This window comes from Berghia stephanieae, chromosome 2 (assembly GCF_034508935.2).
Source record: "Berghia stephanieae isolate SIO BIC M18660-M18661 chromosome 2, UCSD_Bste_1.3, whole genome shotgun sequence".
Lineage (NCBI taxonomy): Eukaryota > Metazoa > Mollusca > Gastropoda > Nudibranchia > Aeolidiidae > Berghia > Berghia stephanieae.
In genome coordinates this window covers 26942892-26954970 of record NC_088361.1, presented here as the reverse complement: position 1 = coordinate 26954970, position 12079 = coordinate 26942892, and the positions used below count along the sequence as shown (strand labels likewise).

Genomic DNA, 12079 nt, shown 5'->3' with positions numbered 1-12079 from the left:
AAGACTTTTAGTGATCTAAAACTAAGTAGCTACTTTGATAGTGTGCTCTTGGAATCTACATATGTTTCCTATTTGAACCAATTCCCCTTTTGTCTTCCCTTTTCTTAGGTGCTTTAATTGTAATTCTAGAACTTTTTACTATCCCACTTTCTTCCTTTTTACTGGCGCTGATATGACCTTAATGTGATGCAAGCGCCGTAAAACCCTTAAAAATAAACAAAACAAACTCTTGGCTCCTGGCGAAGCATAGGGCCTCAACAGCACTCTTCCATCTTCTTCTGTCCTTGGCACAGACCTTTGCCTTACCCCGGGTAAAATTGGAGACATACAGATCTAGGTGAAGGCTATATATATATATATATATATATATATATATATATATATATATATATATATATATACATACATATTATACACACACACACACACATAATTAATAATAATAATAATAATAATAATAATAATAATAATAATAATAATAATAATAATAATAATAATAATAATAATAATAATAATAATAATAATAATAATAGATCTTTATTGTCCATAAATATGGCAATTTGTCATTTAGTTACACTTGTTATAACGTGAAACGATAACTGTATCATTGAACAGATATTTCACTCCTCCTTATTGTCTCTCTCTCTCTCTCTCTCTCTCTCTCTCTCTCTCTCTCTCTCTCTCTCTCTCTCTCGACATAGAATATATATATATATATATATGTATTAATACCGGATAGGGAGACTTTTGGTACCCCTATTAGTTCATTTTACAGTACTTTACCAATAGGGAGACCAAAATCCGGTCCCCCTATTGATTTGACCTCTAGCACATTCACTTTTCTATTTTTAGTTTAAAGTTGTCAACCCAACCGTCAAGGATATATAATTGTAAATCATAGTATTGAAGTTATTTGTTAAACACCACAGTAAGAAGAGTTATGCCTAAATTTTCACGTTGGTCAATAAGGTGACCGCCTGAAAAAAGTACAATAGGGGTACCAGTGTTTTCATCGATATATTTCAATAGTGAGGCAATATATCTTTCCGAAATTTTCTCTAAAATTCTAGAGCATTATATGGATTTTTATAGTAATGAAAACCTAATATAAAATTGTGTGAAAGTTGATGAACTGAGGAATGAACAAGATATACGAATTATAATCTATTTTTAGAAACAGATTTATCGAATCTTGGTCCGGATTCTTATCTTGGTGACAAGAGACAAGCAAACATAGTAACTCTTTTTTTCGTGAAACGTATGTTTAGTCAATTTCGCGCATAAAGAGGCACTCGGCACTCACTCACTCCGCAAGTCAGTAGTAGGTAGGTGGTTATCAGTTATCAGCTTTAATTCTTAGTCAAACGCTTCATCAAACCCATTATTGAGTAGCATGTTGATGCCTGATGCCAGTTGAAGCCATCTCGACGTCGTGAAATGGAGCATCTTCTGTCATAGCAGTAGAATCGTCAGATGCCGCATTTAAATCCTCCATTCCAGGCGTTGCTGTTGCCATATCGATCTTCGAAATGATTTGGTCTAGACGTCAAGTTGACCCGTTCTATGTCTGAAGAGATTTTAAAGTGCAATACCTAACATTATATCTTGATCTACAAAAGAGTCTTTTTAAATGAACCGCTGTGTTTCTATATTTTTCAAGAACCAATGATTATCTGATAACAACTGACTTGCGGAGAGAGTGGCCGACGGACGTCCTCTCTATAGCCGCAAGTATTTTTTCGTCACTTGCTGAGTTCCAAACTAGACGTCTATGGCATCGTGGGGTAAATTGATGCTGGAGGCATCATTGAAGAGACACCGAGATAATTTAAATGGTAAGTTATTGGCCATTCTTATTACATCACTGTTGATTTAAGATTTTCAATAGGGTAGACATCACAATCACACACACACCGATTGATGATTGTCACTTGTCAGTCAGTCATTTGGAAGTGGAGTCAGATAATTCGGGAACTTCTGTAGACTGTAGATTCACACTAGTGAGTAAGATCTGTCGTTTACTACTACTACCACTACTACTTTTAGTTTTAGCTTTATCCAACTCAACACTTCTCGTGTTTATTTTATTTTGGCAAAACTAGAATGGATTTTTGAAAAGAATATAAAATAATTTAAACTTAAACCTGTCTTTGCATCTTGCTTTATGCATACAGTATGCCATATCACAGCCATCACAAAATCATAGTTTAATGTTGAGAATATGCTATTTCTTTTGTAACTTCAGATCAGAGAGATTTGAGCTTTAAAAATCCTGAAAAATGTCTTGCTGTCAATCCAGACAACCCTTTTGATGTGATCTATGATGTTAATGGTAAGAATGTAATTTGATGAGGAAATGAATAACATTTAGGTACACATAGTTTGCTTTTTTTTTTTTTTTTTTTTGAGTCATGATGTGTAATACTATTACAGTCCACTCCGGATAATTGCAACTCGTTTAATCGCAACTTTCGGTTAATCACAATATTTCCTAAGCAATGGAAATAATTCTATATAAAAGTCACTGGTTAATTGCAACAAACTTCGGTTTTTTAAAAAGTGGTAAATTCAAGAAATCAAACAGTATATCATGATTAAATTTCATCATGGATGAAATCGTGACAGGTTGAAGAATCGAGAGTGAGCAGGATTTAATGCTACAGTAGTGTGTCACCACTCTGTTAGAGTCGAAAGAGGGCGGGGCTCTGCAGTATGGGTTTGTGACGTCATCGGTGGCCATTAAATAGAAGAGGGGTGGGGCTGGTCATAATCTTGACAACAGGTTATAAATGACAGTTATAAAGAGAGACTGAGCGATATCCTTTGTTTTAGGATTAACAACTGTGCATTGTGACCAACGAGTTTGGTGAGAGCTTATTGTCTCTCATTAAGGCTAATCTCTTTAACTCTGACAAATGTTGAATTGTTGAGAAAAAAGATTGAAACTTCTTCCAATCTGAATAAGATATCGGCTTGCTTCATAGCTGCTTTTGGTTGACAAATCTACACGGGGCTGCCATATGGTTTTTGTTTCAATCAAATTGCTCTGTATGTGGTGGACTAAGAATATTATTTACTGGTTTGAGTTGACAATAAATGTGTAAAATGTTGAAATAGTGGACAGGAAACTGAATTTCGGTTAATCCCAACATTTTCGATGATCCCAAGGTATTGCGATTATCCTAAGTGGACTGTACCTGAATCTTGAACGAAAAACTATCATATGGATATGATTATAGACAGATTGGTTTCTGGAATTATATTTCCGTCCTCCCTTGCCAACTCTGACGTTCTTGAAATTTAAAAGAAAATAGCCAGAAGGTTTCGGACTTAATTTTCTTTTTTTTTCCAAAGGACAATAGTCATAAGGTAAATAATTTTAAAAAAATCCTTTTACAGCACAAGATGGCATGATTTTTTGTTTAAGAGTTTAGAGAAAAACTTGCACATGATAGTCTTCAGCTTTTTTTTTGTTGTTTTTATTTTCTATATAGACTCCAACTCAGAGCCTGAAAGTGATGCAGAACAAAGTTCCATATCACATGATTCATTTGTGGTAAGTATGTACATTAAAATAAAATCATAACATTTGTATAGCGTTTATCCACAGTTGGCACCATGCTCAAAATGCTTCACATCAACATATTTTGTGGTGGACAAAACACATTTGCCACAAAAGATGAGACCTGCAGTCTGTTAGGCGCAATACAATATTTCAGGACAAGGACAACACTGTTTTACACCAGTGAGATCTCCTAGTTTTTTGTTGTTAAAAATTTTTCTTTGCAGTGGACTTCGCCAACAATAACACTATTTTAAACCTTCCTCGTTATATTTTGAAGTGATATTCATTGATGAGCCATTCACATTTGAAGTCGTTTGTTTTTTTATTTGACAAAATGTGAAAATGATGCGTTTCCAGGAAAAATTAAAATAGCTTCTGTTGGGATTATACTTTTGATCTCGCATTTTGTCCAAATTCTCTTGCATCGTAATGTTTATCAACTTTTTTTGTTAACTATATTGCAGTTGCAAGGTTAGGAAGTTCATATTGTTGCAATGACAACCGTTTATATGTCCAGAATCGTAGTGATATAAAAAATTGTTTTGTAGTTGTTGGTCCTGGTGTAGGATTTAAAGAGTTGGTTAAAAACGGTTTACTGAAACCCTGGTTGGTGTATCTATATTTATCCAAGCACAGTTGAACATATTAAATACTTAGACAATATGTCTGCCTTTCTCAACTCTTTTTTATTATACTTGCATTATTAACCAGCTAATTGTTTAGTTGGATTATTAAACAATGGCTCTTCATGTTTATTGTCAACATGAATAAATTGATTGATCTGTCATCTTTTCCACAAAATATACAGGGTCCCGATTTTGTTGCTGACTCCGAGTCTGATTCCTCTACGTACTCTGTGAGGTACCCAATGCTGAGTACATCATTGTCTTTGGAACCTAGTGCTCATTCCCCAACTCAGTCAGAGCCTCATCCACAACTATCACAGACTGAACCTCGTTGCCAGTCTGGGACCCAGGTTCAACCCGAATGCTATACACTTGCAAACCAACGTGTTACGTGCAATGGTGAGTCATTTTTTTGTCATTCTTCTCCTTTGATATTTGTGGGATCAATTTTAATTTACCCATTCCTTTTAAAAGAAAACTTCCACCCCCTCCATGGTGCTGCATTTGTGTTATTGCATTTTTTTTCTGTTTTGGCAGTGCTGCGTCGCAAAATACGCTACCATTTACATAACAAGCACAAATCCAAATTTGATAGGGTGGACATCTTAGAATCTGAAACCCCAATGTGTGAGTGATATCAGTGAAACCAGCCATAAAAATGTTCATGTTTATTTTATTGGGGTTTTTTTTTGTCTGTAATAGACTTAAATTGCTTGTATTGTAAGTGTTAAAATGGTTTTTTTGTTACAACCCATCTATATATTAAAACTGTTTCTTTGTATTTCTATGATGCTTAAGGCTTTTTTTCACAGACCAGCTGGAAACTTAACGAGAATCAGAGTAGATAACATTTTTATTAATCTTGCAACCTAAACAGTATATGATGATTGGGAGCATTTAAAGAAAAGCACATTTTCTTTTTAATTTGTCGGTACTAAAATTATACTTTGATAATGCCTGCTGTGCTACAAACCCTTTTGACTTCCAGGTTCAATATTTTTCTTTATTCTAAAATTCTTGGGTTTCCTTTCAATGACAACTGAGATCATTAAAATTCAGCTCACAACATGATGTGTGTAGATTTGATGAAAACATATGTTCGAGTTGAGAAGCAGTGTTCACGAACTTGCTGATCGTTTTTACTAGCATTTATTTTCCTAACTTACCTGTATCAATTAACAAAGGCAAGACTCAAATATTTTCTATCTGAACAGTGTGTTTGTTATTGAAATATTTCCGGCATATACATGTCATATTTCATTCCCACAAAATATAAATCAGGATTAAGTTGTCTGGGCATCAGCATCGTTCAGGCAGTTGGGGGGAAGTCTTTAAGGAATTAATGAAGCCGATGCTCAACCGGTCTGGAGGACGTTTGATTGATGTCGGCTGTTTGTTCTGCCAGCCGGTGATGTTTTCTCACTCCCTCAATGACAAAGAAAGTCATTGTTATGACTATGAACTATAGTCTATTATTACTTTTGTTACTATATTAATTGTTACTTATAGCCGCTACTGTTATTATTATTATTATTATTATTATTATTATTATTATTATTATTATTATTATTATTATTATTATTATTATTATTATTATTATTATGATATTGCCTTCATTGCATTCTATTACTATTATTGATATAATTAATTTCTGATTGTTGTAAATAATTTATGTGAATTGAATTTTGTCGATTGGCCAAGGGCCTACAATAAACTTAAATGAAATGTTAGTCTTTGGATAGGACTTGGGTCTATTCTTGATTGCTTTTCCGCCTGGGTCGAGTGAAGCATTTGGAGTAAATTTTGTTGCTCAACGTAAAAAACATGACGCTTACCATTCCGCTGATACTGATACCTCCAAGGGGTGGTTGGGGAAAAACCTAAAATTCTTTTGACATTCTGTCTGATTTTTCGCTGAAACAACAAAGGACAATCTATGTATTCAGATGAGACTTCAATGTGTTACTATTCCGATTTATGTTCATATTTTGATTATAATGAAGAGGGAACCCTGAACCCAGTGAAGTGGGTGGATTGATCTATTTATTTCTATTTCAAAACAAAAATATGGCGTCTTTTCACTGGATTTGTTATGTGGCAGAGGTCTCCACAAATCTAACATACCTCTTCCAAAGGAATAGATGGTAGAAAAGTATATAACAAGAAGGAATTATGACAGTTACTTGTCCAGGCCTTAAATATTTGGAATGCTATTCCTCTCTATCGCTGTCATGTAGCTGATGTGCATATGATCTGTCTATTGATTTATTTTCATAGTTCATAGCATGATGTGCTTTATTTTCTTCTTTTTTTTCCAGAGAAATACAAAAAGCCAAGGAGACCCTGTCCATACTGTGGACAGTTGCAAACAAAACTCTCAAGGCATTTGATGAGGAAACACAAAGATGAGACAGAAGTTACAGAGGCCATGAAACAGCCTGTAAAGGAAAGGGATAGAACAATGGATTATCTCAAGAAAAAGGGCATTTTTTATTCAAACACTAGAAACAATTCAATAGTTATGCGTGAGAGAGCACAAGGGTCACATGAAGTTGTTATGTGTGCTGGCTGTAAGGGGTTTTACTCTGGACGAAGGGTTTATGAACACAAAAAGAAATGTAGTACTGAGCATGCTCTGTGTACTGGGGTTGTAAAATTTTATCCCGTGGCTCCCAATGCAAGTAAAGAAATAAAGGAGAATATTCTTGACAAATTTCGGAATGATGAAGTGGGAAATTTGTGTCGATCAGACAAAGCTATAGTATTGTTAGGAACAAAATTGTGGAGTAAAAGTTCAAAGAAGGAGAGAAAAGTTATAATGAGTGATTTACGCATCTTAGGAAATTTGATTTTAAAAACTAGGAAGAGAACGAATCAACCTTCTTTCTCTGGAGAGGACGTGGTGAAGCGTTGTAACTTTAATGAAATATCGCAAACCATTTCTGAAATGACTTTGAAAGAGGATGGGACATTGAAAGCAGGCTTGAAGCTTTCAATTGGATTTATATTGAAAAAGTTAATTAATTTCTTAAAAGGGGAATATATAATGCAAAACAAAATGGAAGAATCCGCAGAGATAGATTTGTTCAAAGCTGTCCTGGATTATAATTGGGATAGTATTTTTTTTACAGCCAGAGTTCAATGTGAAGCAAAGAGAACAAATTTGAGAAAACCCAAAGAGATGCCATTAGAGAATGATATAAAGAAGCTACGGCAATTTATTACTGAAGAGATGGTCCGTATTTGTGAGGATGATTATCAATTATTTGATTCACATATGTTTGTTAGGCTTCGCAATGTCATCGTAGCTAGGCTTACAATGTTTAATGCGAGGAGAGGCGGAGAACCCGCAAGGATGTTGTTAAAAGACTGGAATGATGCAGATTCAGGTGTATGGGTTGATCCCCAGCTTGTACAACATGTCACTGATCCTCTGGAAAAAGCGTTACTTGAGAAGTATAAGCTGGCCTATCAGTCTGGAAAGGGAAGCAAGATGTTGGTCCCTGTGTTGATACCCAATGACACAATTCAGCCTTTAAGGAAACTTGCACAGGAGCGTAAAAAACAGATATAAGGGGATAGAAGACACAGTGTGTACCTCCCTGCCCGCTATGGGAGCTTTCCACAATGAGATCAAAATTCAGAACGGACAATATAAAGAAAGAATTCAACTGCCTCAACTTTGATAAGGACCAATACACAAGAAGCACGATTGTAAAATAAATGAAATAACTTAAGATGGTTAGAAATGCATAACTACCAACCTGGTACATCACTTGAGAGGGCGTTTTGGGGTAAAAATTAGGTGAGTTCAGATAAAAAGTAGACGATTGCATATATGTTTTCTTTCATGCAACATAATGGTCTTTAAGTAGTATACTATAATAGTAGTTATAGTAAAATGCACCTCTAAATATTAGAGAATTCCTACTTCTTTACTTTGACAAGATAAACACACCTAAAAATGGAGTATACTTATTTTTCTTGAACCTAAACCGTTACAAAAGCTTGCTTGAAAAAAAAAAATTAAAATCAGATGAAGATGTTTTTAAAGGGATTAAATTTATATATTTCATAAATTAATAAAGGGAAATAATCATTGTCATCTTTAATCAATATAAGCAATTGATTTTCTTATTGAATACCTTCCAATCAAAAAGGTGGATTTAATTTTATTCTTAATTAAAATAATATTTGTAACAAATAGTGAAAGTATCAATACTGTCTTAGAATATTCAAAGTATATCGAGGCTAACATCCATATCCTATGCAAATCTCCAATACATTATGAAAGGTTTGAGTAAAATACAGGCGTCATATAAACGAATGGAACTTTTTTAATTGTTGAAAATCATTTATGTTAGAGGCATAATTCAAATTAAAGAGCTACACAAATGGAGATTATGCTCTCACTGGACACCAATAATAATGATAATAATAATAACAACAATAGTAGTAGTAGTAATAATAATAATAATGGATCAATAATAATAATTCATTAGGCTCACATGGCTTTTTTACCACAAATTAGTCAAAAATTACAAAATACGGATTTTGAACTAAAAATAAGCACTTACGGACTCAGGAAGTCAAATACGGAACAAATCCGTTTTTAACAGAACGGTTGGCAGCTATGGTTCTACAAAGCATTTGTCTCTCAAGCTGAGCAAATGAATGTTCATATAATATAAAAAAGGATATTGCAATGATGAACAGATTGTACTATATAAAGATAAAACGTTTTTGTAAACCCCCAAAATATGTCAATAACACTATACAATACAATGAATGTAATACAAATCAAATTCATGATTGTCATTACACCGATTGAAACGCTCTTTCCCTTCTATATTTATTTCTTTCATTAAAAATCTTTGTCTTCACCAAACTAATTAGTGTACCTTCAGGGATTCCTTTTTGTGAAAATACCCTGTGGTGTTTTAAGAACAGAATAATTTCAGACTTTCTAGGTAATGATCCCCTTGAACCATGTGCTGAAACATCTTCGACAAAGTTTTTAAAATATGACTTGACTCTATCTGTATCCTCATCTGACCATGACATGTATCTCCGATTTTTGCTTGAATTCCTCTTGGTTCAGTTTGTTTTGAAGAACACGTAAGCTGATTTGGCACTCCTGCTTCACCATCAAATATTTCTTCTTGATTTGCAGCTGTTACTATGGATGTTCCAAAATTTGCATTTGAGTCTCTATTCACTACAGAGTCATTTGTTTCAATGTTACAATTTCCTTCCCCAGTGACCGATGCTGAGTTATCAATTTGACCCAAAAAATGACCAACTTCTGTTATTTCTCGTATTGCAAGTGGACACTGATAAATGTTTTGATTGATTGATTCAGTCTTTGTCTTGGAATGAGATTACTTGTTTTTTTCCTGGCCCTCGCCGGAGTCCTAGCTGGGAGGGAAGCAGTCAAATGCATATTTATTGTTTTGGGAGATGATATTTTTTTCCTTGTAAATCATCTCTCTGTTATGTATTATTACTATATTTGTTATTTTTTAATGTATAATGTAAGCATTTGAGTGTGTTCCTCTTTGTTGGATTTTGTTCTTGTGTCCGGATAAGACTTATAGGTGATCTCAAACTTAGTACATTGGTGATACGCTCTTGGAATCTACATCTGATCCCTATTTGTTCCCAGTTCCCCTATGTCTTACTTTCTCTTGGATGCTTCAACTGTAATTCTAGAACTTTTTACTATCCAATTTTCTTCCTTTTTACTGGCGCTGATATAACCTAAATGTGTTGCAAGCGCCGTAAAACCCTTAAAAACAAAACAACAATCATTGTGGAAAGTGTCATTTTAACGATTCAAATGTGCTGGTACTAAACCCGATAATTGAGCAACATTTGGACTAGCCTCTGTCATCTCAAACTTGTTAGTGTTAGTAATAGTAATTAAAAAGGCTGACTTTTATATGTTGCGATTCGATGAAGGGGGGGGGGGGGGGGGGGCTTCGGCACACATCGCCCCTCATCCCGGGCAAAATGAGCGTTCCTTATTTTATTTTTGAAAAGTTGGCAGCTATGTAGAACTATCTGAAAGAATCAAATATGGCAGAATAAAAAGTCTTTCTACTAACCCTAACTTAATTGGCCAATGTAGCTTTATGTTCAGCATTTTCTAGATACCTAATGTAAAATTTCACTATTCTTTTTATGATAGTTTTAAGAGTTGCAATCTTTAGAGGTGACTGTCAAGAAATGACACCTCTGTGCATTTAATTTCATTCTTTCTTTATCCCCTCATCCTTAATCAGAATAATAATAATTAATAATGAAAAAAAATGCAGCAACGACAGCTTAGAACGGCATAAAGTGCTTAAGAATTATTTTTTTTGCATTAAACTTTATTCAAACGATTTTCAACACTTTTGCTTCACAGTTTATGCTTTTTAACAAATGCAATTAAGCAACTTACCAGCAACAACATATTGGTTTGTTATCATTTGAGGGTTTTATCAGTAAAACTGTTTCTATCCTTTTATGTTGCACTGTACACATAGCAAACTTCATGCTTTTATTTGGTGACCAAAGACTTATGTGATACAGTGGATGAATGTTTGTGATGGCTTTTGGAACTGAAATAAACCTGCAATATGATTTGTAGACTTCTATCGTTATGTATCATTTTTCGGTCAAATGTAAATGTAATTTTACACGAGCTTGATGTATCATAAAACCCACAATGAGCTCAACGTGCAGCTGGTAGTAGATTTATATGGACACGAACAACGTTGTTACAATTCAGTAACGTACTCCAATTAACACAAGTGAGACTGTAAATGAGACTTTTACAATGACTCTGCATCGCCACAAATATGGATTCGAACCCTGGCAACTCGGGCGTCAGACGAACTGTCTACCACGAAACCAAAGCAAGCATTGTGCAAGTTAAAGTGAATGAGATGTTGATTGAAGCCGTTCATTGTGTCCATCAGATCTGCTGTCCTATCCATCCAACTCCATTCACTCACTGGGTGGGGTTCCCGACTTCCCATAATGGGCAGGGACGTACTCGTTGCGTCTTCTATCCCCCTATGTCTGTTTTCCAACTTGTTTTCTGTCTTTGTCTCGGGATGGGATGGGATTACTTGGTTTTGTCCAGGACCTGGCTGGGAGGGAAACAGTCAAATGTATAGTTCGAGTTTTGGGAGATTATATTTTTCCCTTGTAAATCATCTGTCTGTTATGCTCTTTATTGTTTTGTTTACATATTATTTATGCTTTGTAAACATTTGAGTGTATCCCTCTTTGTTGGGACCCGTGCTTGTGTCTGAATGAGACGTTTAGGTGATCTCAAACTAAGTACTTTGATAGTGGGCTCTTGGAATCTACTGTTTCCTATTTGAAACAAATCCCCTTTGCCTTACTTTTTCTTGGGTGCTCTAATTGTAGTTCCAGAACTTTTTACTATCCCATTTTCTTCCTTTTTACTGGCGCTGATATGACCTTAATGTGTTGCAAGCGCCGTAAAACCCTTAAAAACAAAACAAAACAAACCAAGTCCATTCAGTGGTATACAACAACAACAAATAAACTCCTCTGCCTGGTCCCTTCTATCTCTGATCTTAACCTGGGTCGTCAGGTTTCTAAAGGGGTCGGGGACTGCAAAAACAATGGCGCACGGAGCAACTGGGAATATTTTTTGCCGTGTTTGAGTCCCAGGTTATTTCCCTGAGCGCCCCTTCTGAGGGATGGACCTTCCCAGGAGTTAGTAAATGCGTTGCTCGGCCACTTCACTCTACGCACACTGGGATAAGCTTCGACACTATGGCCATGAAGCTCTTAATCTTAAGGACTTACTTTATTTTAGACAATTTGGTGGTAGCTCACTTGAAAATGCACTCTTAGGTATACACAT

General features: G+C 35.0%; 1 protein-coding gene across 2 annotated transcripts; it reads left to right on the top strand.

The window, feature by feature from the left end:
• Window positions 1–924: 924 nt before the first annotated feature.
• Window positions 925–10818, top strand: LOC144964598 (uncharacterized). 2 transcript variants are annotated; one of them, XM_078899049.1, is made up of 6 exons: window positions 925–1325; window positions 1661–1835; window positions 2246–2332; window positions 3495–3556; window positions 4374–4590; window positions 6510–10818. In XM_078899049.1, exons 2-6 carry the CDS (start codon window positions 1772–1774, stop codon window positions 7763–7765), a joined length of 1686 nt encoding a protein of 561 aa, XP_078755175.1. In that variant the 5' UTR covers window positions 925–1325; window positions 1661–1771; the 3' UTR covers window positions 7766–10818. The 2 variants fall into 2 exon arrangements, with proteins under 2 accessions (XP_078755175.1, XP_078755174.1); XM_078899048.1 differs by lacking the exon at window positions 925–1325 and having other exon boundaries at window positions 1337–1835.
• Window positions 10819–12079: the final 1261 nt, after the last annotated feature.